At 32.6% G+C, this 20883-nt stretch overlaps 2 protein-coding genes and 1 pseudogene across 2 annotated transcripts; 2 read left to right on the plus strand and 1 right to left on the minus strand.

The window, feature by feature from the left end:
• Positions 1–2024: 2024 nt before the first annotated feature.
• Positions 2025–12582, plus strand: LOC123905571 (annotated as a pseudogene).
• On the plus strand, positions 2232–3678 carry LOC123893552 (F-box protein SKIP2-like). The gene is made up of 2 exons (XM_045943288.1): positions 2232–3506; positions 3604–3678. The coding sequence occupies exons 1-2, from the start codon at positions 2232–2234 to the stop codon at positions 3676–3678; spliced, it is 1350 nt and encodes a 449-aa protein (XP_045799244.1).
• Positions 12583–13119: 537 nt separating the features above from the next.
• LOC123905580 (bZIP transcription factor RISBZ4-like) lies at positions 13120–19815 on the minus strand. Its single transcript, XM_045955246.1, has 6 exons — positions 19519–19815; positions 16988–17117; positions 15599–15758; positions 14031–14106; positions 13714–13839; positions 13120–13590 (listed from the first exon to the last, which is right to left on the minus strand). Exons 1-6 carry the CDS (start codon positions 19747–19749, stop codon positions 13300–13302), a joined length of 1014 nt encoding a protein of 337 aa, XP_045811202.1. The 5' UTR covers positions 19750–19815; the 3' UTR covers positions 13120–13299.
• Positions 19816–20883: the final 1068 nt, after the last annotated feature.

The raw sequence follows: 20883 nt of genomic DNA on the forward strand, positions 1-20883 counted from the left end.
AATGATATAGATCATTAATCAGCATGGTTCATTCTCATACTTAATAATCAGAGGCTCTTGTATTCTATAAACACTTACTTTCCCATGATTTCAACTTCAATAAACCTATTTCATGAAATCAGTCACCAATGAGTTCTATTCACTCACTAAAGTGTAACAAGAAATCAAGGAGAGACTAAATAAAAGAAAAATAAACCATAAACCGTTTCATACATACACCACCAAGTATATATATAGAGTCTTTATAGAAAATAGTACTATTTTCTACAACATAACATGCAAATCTAATAATATAAAACAAGCATACACAAACTTAGATATTCTAACTGGACACTACACTATTATGGTAGTGTAAAATATTTATGGCCATATACTAGTCAAAGAGCTCACAGCATCACTATTGACTCCATTGTTGAAATCACTGCAAGATATATCAAAGTCACCAAGTCCAATTGCTGAATTCTGTCCACTAACACCATATGAAGCTTCGTTTCCATGGACGGTGATGGTAGGCGAAACGTGAGTCATGCAGCGGAGATTACTAGCGTTGAGTTGTGGTAGGGTGGTGTTCAATTGGTTCTGATTTTGGAGAAGATGGTTGTTAAAAGTGCGTAAAGTTCCCCTAGTGACCATATCCTCTGCTAACTTCACCTAAATTACATCATTGTTAAGGTGAGTTAGATTCAATTTGCATCATTGTTATCAAAGCAATGTCGATCTTCAGGTGACAGATTTATTACCGAATTTATATGTAAGTTGAGTTTAATGAATCATATAATGTTGAGGTGAAGTTAAGTTAAATCCATATCATTTAATTTTTTTATTTTATATTTTAACTCAAAAAAAGAAGATTCTTGTTGAAATTTTGGTGTAATGCCACGTATCAATCACTATTGTATTTGAAATTTTCCTATTTATACGCACGAAGCAGCTTCTCTTAGTCCCTTTTCTTCTTCTTTTCTCTCTCCTATTTAGTACCGGTTGTTAAAAAAAGTAAAAAATTATTAAGGAAAAAAGAAATTATATATGTATTTATTTTTGATTGGGCTTAAGCCCAATTTAGTGTCAAGCACGATTTATTTAGGTGTCGAGTTCGACCCAATAACACATATGCTCAGTCTTCAAAAAAAAAAAAATAACACATATGCTCATCGGCAATAAAAGTTGACATTTATGTAACAACCGACATCAAAATTATTGACATTTACTATCAATCATGACTTTTCATGCGTTATTCTGACAGCTATTAACGTCGAGATCACGAGATTTGCCCTCACACTAGTGATATTGGCTCTGAGGACTTTGTCTACCCTTCTCATGTAGAAGGATAATGTATTCCATCATTCCTCTCTCAAACCTCCACTTTACGCAAATAATAACTTGAGCATCGAATTGAAATGTCTTACACGCATACCCCCTCATCACTACCATCGCATTGAAAATGCATTCCACCGACCACAACTATTCTAATATAATAAAACCAATATTAAATCATAAAATCAAATTTGTATTTACGATCGAATTTCATTTGTTCAATTTTAAAAAGAAAAATCACATTTTTAGAAAAAGAAAAATATAAAGAACATTGACAATTTTACTTAATTCAACAAAAAAAATTACATGTATGTAATCCAAATTTAGACTAGACTAGATACATGTATTATTTCTTTTTGGTAAGTATTAAATCATAAAATTTTTATAAATCATAAAAATTCTATATACTATTCAATTTTCTTTGGTTAAACTTTAAAATAAAAATCACAATTTCATCTAATTCAACTAATATTCACACATTTTGTAGAAAAAAACAAAACAAAAAGTAATTTTACACAAGGAAAATCCAAAACATCTAATCACTTCAATAATACAGCATTTCCAACTTTTTGTGAGCTGTTAGTAATTGTTGTAAAAAATAAACAAAATTCTGTTAATAATTTAACTTTTTTGTCGATAATTCTGTTAATAAATTTTCTTTTTTGTCGATAATTCTGTTAGTAAAATATAAATGATGCATGAATCTACACGGAAGTCGGTAATAATAAACCCATCCTGGGTAGTTGCTCTCTTGCTTAGGCGATACGCGCTTCACCTTTTGACTGGTGAAACGTTCAAACCCAATGCTTCATCTTCATCTCTTTATTTCATTCATTCCTCACTTTTTCATTTCAAATTATCTTTCTATTTTTTTCTTCATCATATTATTATTACTATTTATTATTTTCTTCAATTCAATGGGACAATCACTGTCCACATCTGTTCCATCTGCTCACCTAAATATTTCTAAAACTAACCTATACGTTGACGGTTACGGTGACGGTAACGGCAATGATTCTTCTTCTTATAACTTCGGTTATCGCCGTAACTATATTGATGAAATCCCTGACGAATGTTTAGCCAGTATTCTTCACTTTGTTGACGCCGTTGATCGGAAAAACTGCTCCCTTGTATGCCGACGGTGGTTACGCGTTGAAGGTGAAAGCCGGCAGCGGCTTTCCCTAAACGCGGAGGCGAAATTGTTAGATGTTGTTCCTTCTCTGTTTACTCGTTTCGATTCTGTTACAAAGATTGCGCTTCGTTGTAATCGTAAATCAATAAGTATAAACGATGATGCTTTGATTTTGATCTCGCTTCGTTGTAAGAATCTCACGCGTCTTAAGCTTCGTGGTTGTAGGGAAATAACTGAGATCGGAATGTTAGGTCTTGCGAGAAATTGTAAGAATCTGAAGAAGCTTTCGGTTGTTTCTTGTTTGTTTGGTGTTAAGGGAATTCACGCTGTTGTAGATAATAGTAATGTTATTGAGGAGCTTTCTGTTAAGAGGCTTCGTGGAGTTAACGATGACGGTGGTGAATTGTTATGTGGTGGTGGTGGTGGTTCGTCGTTGAAATCGATTTGTTTGAAGGAACTTGTTAATGGTAGCTCGTTTGCGCCGTTAATAATTGGTTCTAGAAAGCTTCAAACATTGAAATTGATTCGGTGTATAGGCGATTGGGACACAACGCTTACGAGTGTGGGGAAGTTGAGTTCAGGGTTGATTGAGATTCATCTTGAGAAGATTCAAGTTAGTGATGTTGGTCTTGTTGGTGTATCAAAGTGTTTGAAATTAGAAACTTTGCATCTTGTGAAAACACCTGAGTGTTCAGATGTTGGTCTTATTGCTGTTGCTGAGCATTGTAAGATGTTGAAAAAGCTTCACATTAATGGGTGGAGAACTAATAGAATTGGTGATGATAGTTTGATTTCTGTTGCAAGAAATTGTCCTAATTTACAAGAGCTTGTGTTGATTGCTATGTTTCCTACCTCATTGAGTTTAGGAGCAATCGCTTCATATTGTCAGGGTTTAGAAAGGTTCGCGCTTTGTGGGATTGTAACGGTTAGTGATGCTGATATTGAGTGCATTGCTTCTAAGTGTGTGGCACTTAGGAAATTATGTATCAAGGGTTGTCCTGTGTCGAATGTTGGGATTGCGGCTTTTGCTTCTGGGTGTCCTAATTTGGTTAAGCTCAAGGTGAGGAAGTGTGTGAAAGTTACAGGTGAAGTTGGGGAGTGGCTGCGCGTGAGGAGAAGTTCTTTGGCCGTTAATTTTGATCACAATCAAGTTGAAGCGTTGGATGGAAGTGGTAGTGATGTTGGAGTTCAGGAAACTACAATGGCTTTTCCACCAAATGACAATGAAGTAACCCTTATTGATGATTCTCCTTCAACCAGCAATAACAACAACAACAACAACCGATTGTTCAGGACCAAGTTTGGATTTTTTGCTGGTAGAAATTTTGTGCCTTGTGCTTTCAGAAGGTGGACAAACATTGATACTATCTCTAGTAGCAGCTTTTCATGATAATTCATTATTGTAAGAATAATTATACATTTTTTTCACAAAATGTTTGTTGAGCTCTTGCTTCTTCAGTGAAAAGCATTGCTATTCATTAACTTGGTTTACTATTTCCTATTCAATTTGTTGTTTTGAACAATGATGCCACATTTTAATTTTCTGTTTTGCTTGGAAATTTCAGTGGATTGTTGTGAAATCCATTTTCATTGTCACCATGTTTTCATAAATTTAAGCTGAAATTAGACTTTTCTAATGCCCACCCTTGTCACCAGAACTTGATCAATTTCTCATTGATCAAAATCAAACCAAAAAGTCATTATGAAAACTGAAGTTATTGTAGTGCTAGACTGGAAGTTGTACAAACAGAAGATGCAAAGAACATTGTAAACTGAGCATTTGTGTTTCTTTGTTGACATCCAGCAGTATCATTTTGTAATTCTATTTATAGTTATCGTGTGTCGCTTATTCTCTTCAATGTTAAGTAAATCATGCTTTTCAGCCTCTTCCCAGTCTAATTAGCTAGTATTATTAGGTTTTGAGAAGTAGCATGATTTTTATCTTAGACAGACCCAATGAAGTTAGAAGCTTTTTAAAAAAAATTCAAAGAGAGAAAAAAACAATTAAGTGGTGCCATGAATATGTTTGGGTTCTTTCTTAGTGCTTTTCTAAACTCTGTTATTATCTGACTTTCTTAGTTCTTGATTTGGTGGAAATGTATATTTTACAATGTATCCACCCTTCCATATATGTATCTTTGGTCTTAAATTTACGGTAACCTTTATTTTATGTTGTAGGGTGCCTGTCAGAATGGGGTTGGGAAACTTATACAGAAGATGTGTAAGAGTATTTACAATGGCCATTGTAGTGTACCTAGATTATAAGGTGAGCTATGCTTGTTACTCAGATTTTATTTTATTATGTTACTAATAATAAGTAAGTCTATTAAACTTCTTATTTTTTTGAATTTGTGTCTATAGAGTGTACAACAAAAAGAGAAATGGGTTAGCAAGTCTAAACAAACTGCAATGTGGGAGAAGGCTCATGAGGGGAATGCTAAGCGAATTCTAAAATTGATAATAGAGATGGAAGGCTTGTGGGTGAAACTTGGGCAATATATGTCAACGCGTGCAGATGTTCTTCCTCCAGCTTATATAAATAATTTGAAGCAGTTACAGGACTCCCTTCCTCCGCGACCCTTGGAAGAGGTTTTCTTGAAACTTTTCGATTTAAAAACTTACTATGTAGTAAAAGGAGAAGATGCTTTTTGGGAAATGATTTTCATGATAAAAATTCCTCATATTTTTTTAGCATTTGAAATGATATTTGTCTGTTACATGGGTGGTGTAAGAATTCATAGCTTATTTTACTCATTACTTCTGTTGAAAATGAACTTCACAATCCACGAACAAGAATAAGGGTTATCATCTTCTAACCTACATGATATTTTCATATTTTTCTCGAGTTACCATCACTACTAGACTTCTCAATGTAGTTTATATTTGAAGGTCTATGGCACCATACAGAAAGAGTTTGGGAAATCAATGGATGAGCTTTTTTTGGATTTTGTCAATGAACCTTTGGCAACAGCATCTTTTTCAGGACTTGAAAAATGCGAAGTCAATTGTTGACTGGATTGCATGGGCTGAACCACAATATAACTTTAATCCTATGATTGATGAATGGTGCAAAGAAGCTCCTAAAGAACTTGACTTCAATCTTGAAGCTGGTAATTTTCTGGTCTTTTCTAAATTACGATGTTGTAAAACGAAATCTGTGCTTGAAAATATCTTTGGTATATTTTGTTGGAGCTAGTTGCTTGGATTTTCAACACTTTATCTTTACCTAGTTATGTCTAGGTCAGAAATGTCTTTGTGAATTATCTGTATTTGGTGTTTATCACAGAGTTTCTAAAGGGCCTTCTTTGACTGGTTGTTGAAAAATTAATGGACTATGTATTGACAACTGCTTCATTTTGTAGAGTTTTGTGTTTGTTCTTTTGTTGTGGAGGATATCTTATTAACACTTCTATTTCTGTAGAAAACACTAGGACTGTAGCAAAAAATCTTGGCTGCAGAAATCAACATGATGGAAATTTGAATCCCAATAGAGTGGATGTTTTAATTCCTGATGTAATTCAGGTATATCTCGTCTTCTGTAAAATAATATGATTGAATTATTTATTCATAAAGGCATATCCCAATATAGTTGAGGCATCTGAGAGCATTAAGGAAAAATGTGTAAAATAAGTGATCCCTTATATTCATAATTTTCATAAAGTCCTTATTATTTTAAAATGATGGCATGATGCCATTCATTTTCAAACCCAGACCTGGTTAGGCATACATATTTTACATATTTATGTGAGAGTAGAAGTAGAACTGACTTAAGTTTACATATTTCTCTAAAGGTCCCATAGCAATGAAATTAAACATTTTTGCCATCTGTAGATATGTGTATTGACACCTTTTTTAAATGCCGTTTCCATCCAAGGGATAAGTATGGTGTTTTCCTTGTTCTGCATGCATACAATTAGTATGCCTATTGGTACCTTAATTTTTTATGTGCTTAAAATGAAATGTAGTTCCTTTTTATTCTTCTGTATTTTTTCCTTTTCCTTTTCAGTTTATTGTATTTATATAATATAATCTGATTGTTTCCAATGACAGGCTACAGAAAAGGTCCTTATTTTAGAGTACATGGATGGTATTCGGTTGAATGATTTAGAATCCCTAGAAGCATATGGAGTAGATAAACAAAAGATTGTTGAGGAGATTACTCGTGCATACGCCCACCAAATATATATTGATGGGTTTTTCAACGGTGATCCTCATCCAGGTATACTGTGCATCTCTCTGTGTGTGTTATATGGTTGTGCCTGTTTATGTTATTGTGTACAACTTTTTTCATTTCCTTGTAGAAATTTTATAATAACGTTCTGTAATAATTGGAATTATTACATGTATGGAAATGGTTCTCTAACTTGAATAATTATAGGAAACTTTCTTGTGAGCAAGGAATCTCCACATCGTCCCATTTTACTTGACTTTGGGCTTACGAAGATACTTTCAAGCACCATAAAGCAAGCACTTGCGAAGATGTTTTTGTCATCTGTTGAGGTTGGTGCTGGATTTTATGCTTTTTCATGGTTGTAGGGATATACTGACAAAGTTATATACATTGTTAATTTAGTGGTTACAATTGTTGTTTTCGTGAGCATATCATCTAAGAATTTGTAGGTTATTTAGGGGTAGGTTTTAAATTTAAGCTCATAGGGTAAAAGTTAAGATGTTATTGTGCCATTAAAAATTTGAATAGTTTAATCGTATTAAGTGTTGGTGATATCTGTCAACAAAAAAAAAGTGATAGTGAAAATGTTCTTGAATAAATTTATTTGGCCCTACATATCAGTGTTAGTAATATAAAAATTTCATCAATTAATTTTGACATGGTGTTGAAATCACTCTTTCACAAATTTCACTATACCTTCATGACCTCCAAGTTATGGTATTGGTGGATGTTGAGTTGAGCTATGCTTTATTCTGTAAAGCAAGTTGGGGGTCGAAGAGTGTGTTCTAGAGATGTAAATGCCATTTTCCTGACCTCGCAAAAAAGAATAAGCTTTTGGTTGGGTGGTTCTGCAAGTCAAGGTAGAAAGTTCGCAATAGCCAAGTGTCTATTTCCTTTCCTGAGTTCCTCTTTTAGAATAATTTTTCCGCAACTGTTGCTCAAAAGATGTTTCTAAAATAATGACTGAGCTTGTCAGCCTTTTTATCATAGGGGGACCATGTGGCACTTTTGTCCGCCTTTGCAGAAATGGGGCTTAAGCTGCGCCTGGATATACCAGAGCAGGTAATGGAGGTGACAGCTATATTTTTCCGTGCAACAACACCAGCAAAAGAATCGATGGTAAGAATGCCTTAAGCTCCTGGAAGTATACTATTCTTTACTTTCTTTGATGTTTATTTTTATCTAATTCTGATGTATTTCCCTGATGCTAAGGAAACAATGAAATCTCTAGACGATAAAAGAAAAAACAATATGAAGATTATACAGGAGAAAATGAACCTCAACCAACAAGAAATGAAACGCTTTAATCCTGTGAGTTTGGATATAAACTTGCATTATCTTTTTCCATCCCAAATTTATGAAGCTGGTCGTATATTAGTTACATCAATTTTTTTAAAAAACTTTTTTCAGGTTGATGCATTTCCTGGTGATATTGTAATATTTGGAAGGGTTCTTAATCTTCTAAGAGGTCTGTTGTCTCACTCTGTGAATGTGATATCACCGTAATGCTTACTTGTTCTCTTCAACCTATTTTACTTGCCTGCTTTGGATGTAGGTCTTTCTGCCACCATGAACGTTACCATAGTATATATGGACATAATGAGGCCATTTGCAGAATCTGTTTTGAGTGGGTGAGTCATTGCTTGTTTCACCTATAGCTGATTTGGATGTAGGGCTTTTTTTAAAAAAATAAAAATGATTAGTGTCTTCTTCATTGCTTGTTTCACCTATGGCTGATCTGAGGTGCACTTCGCAGGTTTATTAGTAGAGGACCATCAGTAAATGATGGATGGGTTTTTAATTCCCCAGTCCATTCTGATGTTGAATCCAAGCTGCGGAAACTTTTAATTGAGCTGGGAAATAATGATAAAATACTTGGAATCCAGGTGCATGTTGCTTTTGTTAATCCTTGGTATACTAAAGCTTGATAATTGAGATTGCTTTGGTTTGCCTAATGCAATTATAATTATTAATTACCTTTCCTTATGGCCTTATGCCAGTTAGCTTATCTACACTAGACTAAATCAGGGTCGTATATCAGGAATTTAATTAATTTATTAATGATTTGAGTGGAAATTATGAAAGTTATTAAGTATTTCACTTTTTCACACATACTATTGCTGCCATTGCATTTGATGTCCAGAAAGTAAATGAAGCATGTTTTATTTGTTTTAATAAACTGCCTCAATCTCTTAAAGGTGTGCGCCTACAAAGATGGAGAGGTCATTATTGACACTGCTGCTGGAGTGCTTGGGAAATATGATCCCCGTCCAGTTAAACCTGATAGTCTTTTTCCAGTGTTTTCTGTTACAAAGGGTATCACAGCAGGAATGGTACATTGGCTGGTTGACAATGGGTATGTTGTAAGATGCTACGTCAATTCAGTTTGACTGCCCCTTGACTTTTGCTGTAACTTGTTTATTTGAAACATAAGAGCACATTTACTTTCCACGTTTCATGTTTTCTTTTTTACTTCAATTAATAAACATGAGGATATGAATCAAATATTTCCCTCACCATTTTATTTTAAATTTTTGAAAATAGAACTAACATTTTCAGAATTTCTGAAAATTCCAAAATATTGTTTTCATTGTTTCTAAAAATGTTTTCTTCCTAGCTTGTCTGCCATCTACTCTCTATCACAATTGTTTACTACACGAGTCTTCCATCTCCATGTTAGTAATATGAAATGAACATAGATTTTACTATAAAATGAAAACTGAAAATGTTTTTAGAAAGTAAACATGCCCTAAGGTTTTCATTTCATGTCGAAATTAGTCTAAGCGGTGGGGCTGTGCTGAGTTACACGTTACAGTTACATGCTATTTTGCATTAAACCTATATCTGTCTAAGAATTTGTGCCAAGATAGATATATTTTGCTTGTAGTCTTTTGCTGTTGTTTACCTTCAAATTGCTCTTCCACAATGTTGTCAATAATTCTTCTAATACCATGTGCATTGCATTTGCTCCATCCTTGAATGAAATGTTCCTGATAACAGCCGAATATGTTGCTTTATATATGATAGGCTCTTGTGTCTGCTCGATTGTTAGTATGGTTGTCGGAGATTATGAAATGTAAGGTGTAAGCTGGTGGTTTAGGTGCGCCATGTCATTTGATATAGGTGTCGTTTGATATCGATCACCAGTACCTGATCACAGTCTTCTTTAATTATGATAAAAGAACACAAAAATAAATTACAGTATGTTTGGAGGATAAGGAGTCCTCTACAATGCACCAACCCAAGTGGGTTTTTAAACTATGTGATGTCATACACATTCTTTCACTATACATTTAATCTGAAATAGCTCTCCCTGCTTATCATCTCGCAGAAAACTAAACCTTGAAGAGAATGTTGCAAATATTTGGCCATCGTTTGGATCAAATGGGAAAGAAGTCATTAAGGTAAAATACTGATATTTCATCCTAACTAATGTTCCGAAACTATTATTTTTAATAATGGTTTAAACTTCTGTTTCAGGTTCATCACGTGCTTAACCACACATCTGGTTTGCATAGTGCAATGGCAGACATGAGTCAAGAAAACCCTCTTCTAATTTTAGATTGGGATGAATGTTTAAAACGCATTTGTAGTTCCGCGCCTGAGACTGAACCAGGAAAGGTGCAGAGTTATCATTATTTGTCATTTGGCTGGTTGTGCGGTGGAATCATTGAGGTAAATGCAAGATCTTTTGTATTGACATTTGTAGTTCCGCGCCTGAGACTGAACCAGCTTAAACTCTTAATGTAATTAATATTCTTCAATTTCATGTTTTATCAAAATTTCTGAACTAATGAAGTTTTGAGAATAAATGCCTAAATATCTTTTGAAGTTTTAGATTTACATTAAAACAAGATATTATTAAGATATCATTAGGATTTATGATTTATATTTCTGGTTAGAATAGTTTAGTATTGGTTACTTATTTAAAGATATGATTTAGAAATATGTTTTGTATTACAATTTTGCTCTCTATATATAGAGCTATAGAGCCATGAATAAAAAGAATGAGAGTATGAGAGGATCATTTTATCATAAAAAAGGGCTATTAATTTATTGTGTTGAATAAAGAAAGAGCAATAAAATTTTCATATAAGAAAAGGATGAATAATAAAATGATAAGTTTGAGAATTACTTTCTTGTTTGCAATGATGCAAAATGAAGCATATGACAGTCGATTGGGAGCTCGAAGTTTGGACCTAGAACATATATGACTTGTGTGCTTATAGTGGCATGTCTCTCTAATCTTGTGTTGACAATCAGAATAGACTTTTATTAATGTCTATGTTGATTAAAATTGGAATTTTGGTATGGTTGCAGTTAGTTTTCAAATTATTATTCTTCACAAAGTTGCCAAAAACAATTGCTAGTAAAGGAGACCTTGAACGTGTATGACTTGTGTGCTTATTGTGGCATGTCTCTCCAGTCTTGCGTTGACAATCAGCATAGACTTTTATTAATTTCTATTTTGATAATAAAAAAAAATTAGGAATTTTGGCATGGTTTCAGTTACTTTAAAATTATTATTCTTTAAAAAGCCGTGAAAACCAATTGCTGATAAAATTACCTGTAGGATTTCTATAATGTTCTGATGATTTATTTGGATAAAACAGCATGCATCGGGAAAGAAATTTCAGGAGATCCTTGAAGAATCAATAGTTCGTCCCCTCCAGATTGAAGGAGAACTATATGTAGGAATTCCCCCAGGCAAGTTTTGATGAATAACTATTTTGTAGGAATGATAAGCAATTTATATCTGATGGGCATACTATGAACTTTCATTTTATTTTATATATATATATATTCCTAAGTAGCTGGAGTTGAAGAATTCTGATTTTGGTTTCTTTGTAAATTCTAACCATGCTTCATGGCTTAATATCTTTAGGGGTGGAATCACGTCTTGCAGCTCTGACTGTAGATACAGATGATTTAAACAAGCTTGCGGCGATCGGTAATCGTCCTGACCTGCCCTCCACCTTCCAGCCACAACAAATTGCTCAATTAGCAACCACTCTACCTCCTCTTTTCAATACACTTTATGCTCGGCGAGCCATCATACCTGCTGCTAATGGACATTTATCTGCCAGGGCACTTGCACGCTACTATGCTGCCCTAGCTGATGGTGGCAAGATACCACCACCTCATTCTTCTTCTTTTAAGCCAATACTTGGCAGTCATCCCCATATCCCCAAATTATCTTCTCAGAAAACCCCCAAAAAGCGGAAATGTATGGGAAGGGCGGTAGCAAGTTTACCTGCAATTAACAAAAGTTATGAAAAAGTCTCTAGCAAAGAAGATTCTGAGATTACAGAAGGCGGAAACAATAGCAGAGATAGTAGTGGTAGTGATGATGCCGGTAGTAGCAATGTGGATAGTAATCCACGAACCCATGTTTCTGGTAAGGTCTATCGGAATCCTAGGATTGTAGACGAGTTCTTGGGTACAGGAGAGTACGAGAACTTAACTTTACCGGGTGGTGGTTTTGGCTTAGGATTTAAGCGGTTTAGTTCTAAAGATGGATCGACCATTGCCTTTGGTCACTCGGGAATGGGTGGGTCTACAGGTTTTTGTGATGTTACTAACAGATTTTCTATTGCTGTGACACTGAACAAAATGTCATTTGGTGGCGTCACTGGAAAAATTGTCCAACTTGTTTGTTCAGAGTTAAACATTCCTGTGCCTGACGATTTCTTAAGATACGCAGTTCAGCAACAGGGAGATGCAATTCAGAGGCCTATGATTAATTGAGGATGGAAGGTTTTGTACCATCTTTCAAACATTATTTCATGTATAAATTTTCATTTTATCTATCACCTTGATAATTTATGTGTGCATTGGGGTTCTTCTTGTACTCAAGAAACTAATCAATGCAAGAGCTAGTTTTTGCTTCCTGACATCGTTCAGAAAAATAATGTATGTAATTATGTACACATGAATTTGAACTTGTGATAAATTAATTTTATCATCAGCATTGAGTATTTATAATTTTTATTCCACGTGGCTTTGTCTTTCATGTGAAATGTAGGATGAACCTTGAAAATTGGATGAACCCTGAAGGGTAAAAATTCATAACAAAGCAAATGCTCATAGGGAGATTGTGAATCACCAACGTTTGGTATTACTGCGAGTTTGCTGAATTATAAGTTGCTGTGATTTTTTAAAGCCACACTTTATAGTTTTTTTTCAAAATTACGGCGTCTCATTGTCTCATTGTGATTATGGTAATCTTGTTACTTTACATCATTCAAATGTTATTTCCATGTCTAATTGGATTGTGGCATTATTTTGTAAAAAAAATAAAAAATCGTTGTAACATTATTTCAATGATATAGATCATTAATCAGCATGGTTCATTCTCATACTTAATAATCAGAGGCTCTTGTATTCTATAAACACTTACTTTCCCATGATTTCAACTTCAATAAACCTATTTCATGAAATCAGTCACCAATGAGTTCTATTCACTCACTAAAGTGTAACAAGAAATCAAGGAGAGACTAAATAAAAGAAAAATAAACCATAAACCATTTCATACATACACCACCAAGTATATATATAGAGTCTTTATAGAAAATAGTACTATTTTCTACAACATAACATGCAAATCTAATAATATAAAACAAGCATACGCAAACTTAGATATTCTAACTGGACACTACAATATTATGGTAGTGTAAAATATTTATGGCCATATACTAGTCAAAGAGCTCACAGCATCACTATTGACTCCATTGTTGAAATCACTGCAAGATATATCAAAGTCACCAAGTCCAATTGCTGAATTCTGTCCACTAACACCATATGAAGCTTCGTTTCCATGGACGGTGATGGTAGGCGAAACGTGAGTCATGCAGCGGAGATTACTAGCGTTGAGTTGTGGTAGGGTGGTGTTCAATTGGTTCTGATTTTGGAGAAGATGGTTGTTAAAAGTGGGTAAAGTGCCCCTAGTGACCATATCCTCTGCTAACTTCACCTAAATTACAGAGAAAATTCCTTACTTATTAGCAACTCAATACATGACTTTAATTGTATTATTAGCACTCTCTAATATGATCCTAATACACAGAAGAATTTGTATAGTGTTTATATGATATACCTTAGCTCTCAAAGCTTCAACATCTGATTTTAGCACTCTGTTATTAGTGTTAGCATCACGAAATTGTTGGCTGGCATCTGTAAGCTGCTTAAATAGGCTTGCATTTTCAAGTCTCAACTGTTCAACCTGAGAGACAATATATGAAAATCTCAGGATGCAAATTGAGTTGAATTGCTATACAAAATATGAGCAATGAAATTTGAAAAATGATAACCAGTGATTTCAAAGATCTATGTATAAAAATATTTGTTACAAGATTATATATCTCATTACTTTCTAAGAAGTAAAACATTTAATCAGATAATTCTATTAATTACCTGAACCTCGAGATCTGCCAAATGTGCTTGTTTTCTTCTTCTGGACCTTCTGGCAGACTCGCGATTAGAAACCTTCCTAATATCATGAAAATTATGTTAGACGATTGTTTTGTTCTATGGTGGTGAAAATTAATTTGATTTAATTGATTTTGCAAAATTGATTTAGCTAAACGTAGGTTTTAAGGTAAAATAAATTTGTGTTTAGATAGGTTTACATGTAACTGAGTTAAACAATAAATTTGGCAGGAAAAATAATATTTGAAAGCAAAAACTACAAATTAGAATCATCTCTAAGATATAATCCAAACATGCACTAAGTTTCAGGGAAATACATCTATGAGTAAAGTTTACATGACCTAAAACAAACTTTGAGAGAATTAGACTTTTTTGACAATATGTGTGACTTTTGCTTTATTATAAATAAATATATTAATGCATACTTTAGGTTGAGCCCTTTTGTCATCATGTGCATGTGGCAATTTTATTTTATAAAAACTAAGGGCCCGTTTGGTGCGCAGGATAGGATAGTGACAGGATAGGATATACAACAGGATAGTGATAGGATAGGATATCAGCAGAATAACAGTTATCCTCAGTTATCCTATCATGTGTTTGGTGCACACAGGATAACAAACATGATAACTATTATATCATATTTTTAATACATTTTTGTTCATATCAATGTGATAAGATACATAACATATTTAAATGACAAAATTACCCTCGTAAAACAATTGTTATTTGTTAAAAATTATATTGTAATACTTTGAATTTTATAAATAAAAATATAAATAAGTAATTGTACAAAAAGAAAAAGTAATCAAATAACTTTAAATTTTAAATACAAATCATGAGAAAATAAACAAATTAAGTTTTTTATATGAATCATGATCAAATAAATAACTCAATTATACATGTTAGATAAGCTAAATAAATATATGATATATGTAAATTTAAATTAATATTCTTATTTTGCAATTTTTAAGTTGTTATTAAATTGTTATTATATTTAAGTTGTTATTAAATTTAAATTAATATTCTTATTTTGCAATTTTTTAATAATTATTTTAATTTAAAATATTGTAATTTTAGGAGGATTTTGATTTTTTAGATTATATAAATTACAAAATTACCCTTGTGAGAAAATCACATATATATTTAAAAATTAATTATTTTATTATTAATTTACTATCAAATTATTTTATTAATTTTCAATTTTTTATTTTAAAATATATTTTATAGAATAAATCAACGATTTTTTTTCTTCTTATCCTATCCTGCTGGTAACCCAGCTCAAATTCAGGATAAGGATTTTAACTAGAGAAACATGATAGGATAAGCTTCAGGATTAACTTATCATATCCTGTTGTGTCACCAAACACTGGATTGAGACATGATATGATATAGTTATCCTATCCTGTCTCTTATCCTGTGCACCAAACGGGCCCTAATAGAAATTAATGATTTTTTCTTCTTCTTTTAAACTAGGACTTTATTCAGTTGCATCACCCTTAAGCCAACATTGAGAAATAATTTTACAGTGAACATCAAATTAATGTTTGAGATACCTTCTAAGGCGCTTCATATCTATAGGGTTTGTACTTTGTTCACAAGGACCTGCTTCATCATCTTCATCAGATGGATCACGTGATGAACCACTTGTAGTAGTCACTCCTTTGGCTTGATTTTCTCTACTGCTTGGTTTATTAGCTGACACTGGGCTGGTAACTATCCATTATACAATTCAATCCAAAATAAGCTCTAAGATATAAACTAGATTTTCTATATGAACAATTAAGTGCTATGCATATATATAATGAAGTTATCTTATCTATAAAGGGTAACTTAGTGTTATATATATCTTTGCAATGTAGACTGTTGCAGTGGTGGGGTAAGAAATCTTATCTTGTATTTGAAAAAAGTTGATTCTACAGTTCAACAATTTACCATAAGACCCCAGCCATTGCATCATAACAGAAAAGGACAAGGATATTTCATATTTTGAGCTTACTTTTTGAATCTTTTTATATAGCTTCAAATTTAGTCATACAAATTATCATTAAAAAAATGTCTTGCAATTATCCTAAAGTCCCAACTTGCCAACTACATTATTACATGGATTTCCTAAATTTAGGGAATTAGTATATCCAAAAAAGAATGTCATTTATATATACTACCTCCGTCCCTAATTATAAGCATCCTTTCAAAGATAAAATTTGTCTCTAAATATAAATCTATTTTCAATTCCCTAAACACATTTATTATTATTTTTCCAAACATAACCCTACTTTACCTTGAAATCCGAAAAGTCAATTACAAATACATCTTTTCACCAAGGATAATTTAGTAATTGTAATACCCAAAAAGTACACATTTATTACACTATCAACTTTTCTTAATATGCGTGAAAAACCCTAATGAGGGCTTATATTAAGGGACTGAGGGAGTACTATCATATCTAGTGGTCATGTGTGCATGGATAAAGATTCACCGCTGACGTAGTTTGATGCAGTAATGAATTGCGGACGTCGATATGGGATAAGAAGGTCCGGATTTAAAATACAGTTTTATAACTAAAAACGATCTTAGTCGCAGATCAGAAATCGAACAGCCTAGATCAATTATAGTACCCTGCCGTAACCGTGGGAAATCTAATCCCTATGTGCACATGTTTAAAAGCTCAATTATTGATGAAAAAAAAAAACACTAATTTTGACGTATCTAACACTTAACGAGATGATTATCCGATTCTCCACCTTTCTTAGCGAACATTGAGGCCTGCCTTCTGGCCCTGGTGAGCTCACAAAATCCAACCAGCCTAAACTATTTTTTAAAAAGAAAAATTAAAAAATATATTTCATGTTCTTTTTCTTTCTAACTTTTCTTGTTAATACAATTTTTCTAGCAAACTTTATACAAGTATATGTATGATATGTGTATTCAGCATAGAGTATTACCGGTAGCAGAAATGGATGACTGAGATTCAATAGTTGCAGTGATGGTGGAATGCTTGGGAGTGAGGTTTTTGGAGCATACAAGAGTATTATTTGTTGGTTCACCACATGTTGAAAATGAAGTCACTGCATCCTGCAAATGTGAAAGCTGAATTAATAATTGTAATGGTACTTTTTTTCTTACTTTTTTTGGTGTATATTTCATATTGTAATTGCCTATCAATTTAAGTGGCAGAATTAGTTAGCTTCTTTAAGGATATTCCTTTCATTTCTACATTTTATTCAAAATATAAATTCAGTAAGGTATTCAATTTAATTTTCCATGCAAAGGTATAAATCAAAACATGAAAAGATCTCCTAAAAAGACAAGCTATACATACAATGAAGTAACCAAAGTCCAAACACTCCACCTCTTTCACAAGGACCCACTAAGATTGTGGGCAATAGATATTAGGAGTTAGGACCACTTCATAAAAAGTAGAAATATGATATAATAATGATACATATTTTTTAAAGTCTATTGGCAAAGCACCTACTACACACTGAATGGGAGAGAGAGAAACAATAATACTAAAATAGAACTCATGTATTTTATTATTTAATAAATTGGAAAAAAATGCTTGTGATCTTGTTTATAGAAGGCAAAAGGAACGATGCTTGTTTTTATTCCTTTTCTAATTGATGCTCGTAAAATAAGCAATCTTTTTAATAGTGTATTTGATTGTGGGAAATAGAGTGAAAAGAAGAGGATATGGGTTTTCTTTTACAAATTAGGAGAAGATTATTTTAATGCTCTTTTTATGGTTCATTTTGTAGGATAAGAAGAGGGTAACAAAATTCATCTAATTACTCAATTCTAGCTCACATATATTGGAGAGTAGAGAAAATACCAAGTAAAATTTGATAAGGATATAAAATATAAAATTAACACTTTCACTCTAATTTTTTTTTTATTTTAATAAGAAACAGTTTCATTCTATTAATCAAACAACCAAATAGAATTATTATTTTTCTTTCCATCCTCTCAACTAAACAGGAATCTCATTAAATCATTCCTTATTACTTCCCTTATTTAAGAGATCGACGTGTCCAAAGTTTACTCGTCAATTATCAACTAATATAATAATGGGAAATCAACTATATTTCTCCATCGTCAAAAGAAAAAAAAAAACTATATTTCTCCATATTCGTCAAGATTGAATTTCCATTCGCGGCCGCACGCATATAGCAACTGCAAAGCCGTTGAATATAGATGACAAATGTAACTTTGAGTGTAACTTTGAGTGAATAACATAACCATTGTATGTATAGTTTACAAGCCAATGAAAAACATTGTATAAATCTTCCTTATAAAATATAAGTATCAAATTTAGTGTCCACATTTAATATATGACCGTGGCTCGAATAAAATCATCTTTAGTAAAAAAAGAATCTATGTGAAACCAATAAAAAATACCAAATATTGTGTCATGAACATCTCTATAGCTAGTGGTGAAACTGCTTCTCAAATTAAGTAACATGTCCATTGTTGTGTTCCAAAGTAAAAGACAAAGTAATTAAGTGAAGATCCTCATAAAGTAGTGCGTTCTCACGAGTTCAAAAGACAACACAATAATTTATCAAATCATCAATCAATAATAATAATAATAAAAAAAAAGACTATAGTGCACATCAACATGCCTTTCTTCATCAATAAACAAAAATTCCTGCTGACGTGGCCTTCACAAGTTCCTTTGCTTCACCCAATCACCCTTCTTTATATATAAACCAAATTCCATTCACATACAAATTAAACTCTCTCTACTCTACCAAACTTTAATTCATTCATATTTGAGATCAAAACCTCATCACAAACCACAAAATTGAATTTCTTGCGGTTACAGCATGATATCGTTGTAACTTATCCGATTGTCCAATCTCAAATCAGCAATTGATTTGATATTGAGATTGTTTTCGATTGTCCAATCTCAAATCAGCAATTGATATTGAGATTGTTTCACCGTCTAGATATATACAACTAAATTTGAAATATAAACTATATGATCACAAATCAACGGTTGAGATTTATTACAGCTTAAAACTGCATGAGATTTCTACAACCGATAATTCAGGAGATCAAGTGTTTCATGATGTTTGAATTCACAATAAGTTTATAGAACAATCGTTTTATGTCAGAGCTTCAAAATCACCGTAAAATTAAAGTATTCTCGTCAAATTCATTGTGATTCTAATTATACACTTTAACCGACTTAGTTATTTTAACAACTAATTACAAAGTTAGTTACACATATCAAAGGTGGTGGAAGCTACCAAGAAAAAACTATTATGCATAATAATAATAATAATAATAATAATAATAATAATAAATTGCTTTTAATTTATTTTTATTGTTATGTAAGGAAGCGTTGTGAGCAAGCATAAAAGTGATTATTAGTTTATTAAAAAAATCACGTTAGAGGAATAAACGTTGAAACGTGCTTTTCGGATTAATTTCCAAGAAAGTGCATAGTGTGTGAGAGTGAGAGAGCACTGACCAGATTTCGAAAATCGGCGGCACCGGCGATGTTACCGGAGCAAACATCACCGACGCCGATGAACGGATCCACTCTACACGGTTTGACGTCGTTGTCGTTGGCCGATTCGTTTGGTGTTTGGACTCGCTTGGTGAAAAGTTCATGATCGAACTCTGTTGTGATCCATTTGAGATCTTCGAAGCTGGTGAAAATTGACGACGGCGTTAGAATGTTGCTCCACTTTGATTCCATTTCGCCGGAGAGAGAGAGAGAGAAAAAAAAGAGGAGAGAGAAAAGAAGAAGAAAAGGGACTAAGAGAAGCTGCTTCGTGCGTATAAATAGGGAAATTTCAAATAGAATAGTGATTGATACGTGGCATTACACGGAAATTTCAACAAGAATCTTCTTTTTTTGAGTTAAAATATAAAATAAAAAAATTAAATGATATGGATTTATCTTAACTTCACCTCAACATTATGATTCATTAAACTCAACTTACTTATAAATTCGGTAATAAATCTGTCATCTGAACGATCGACACTGCTTTGATAACAATGATGCAAATTGAATCTAACTCAATCTTAAAACTATGATTCAAATATGATGATTATTCAATCATATATAAGTTCTTATGCTGGATTTATGACTTCTGACGTGGAACTTCACATTGGGTTCATGAAACCCAACTTACACATAAGAATTGGTAACAATAAAATATTTAATTCATAAACACATTCATTATAATTTCAATTAATCATAATCGTTAAATCATTTATAAATGACTGTGTGAATTTTTTACCTTCAACAGTGTATACAACTTATTAGATGGATTTTATTGTGTCAGTTATGATATGAATCATGTGTTTAAGTGTATATTGAGGTTGATTTTGATGTGTTTGATATTGTGTATGGATTACTTGATCTATTTATTTTATGCCTATAATTGATCTAGAAAATACCTAAATTAATACAATTATACAAAAGATGCTTATAAATATATTATATTAATTTGGTGTATAATCAAGTATAACATGTTGAAGAATCAAGAGTATAAAATTGATGGGATATATGGACACAAATTTTAGAAACTTCTATGTAGAACACCCTTAATTGATTAGACCAAGTCATTTAATCAATTAGATGTTTGTAGAATGATGATTGTGGATAAGTGAAGATATTTATGACCTTGGGTGATTGAGATTTGGATTTAAGGATTAAATGAAATATGGCATGACAAATGATTTGAAGATGTTGTGATATGATACATGATTTATGTTGATATAAAAGTTTGATGTATGGTTTTGATCTCAATGGAGTGAATTTTTTACAAGGAAAGGGCTATTTTGTTGTGTGGTGGTGGTGACAAAGATGATTTATGAGGTGAAG

Source organism: Trifolium pratense, linkage group LG1 (genome assembly GCF_020283565.1).
Source record: "Trifolium pratense cultivar HEN17-A07 linkage group LG1, ARS_RC_1.1, whole genome shotgun sequence".
In the NCBI taxonomy this organism is placed as follows: domain Eukaryota; kingdom Viridiplantae; phylum Streptophyta; class Magnoliopsida; order Fabales; family Fabaceae; genus Trifolium; species Trifolium pratense.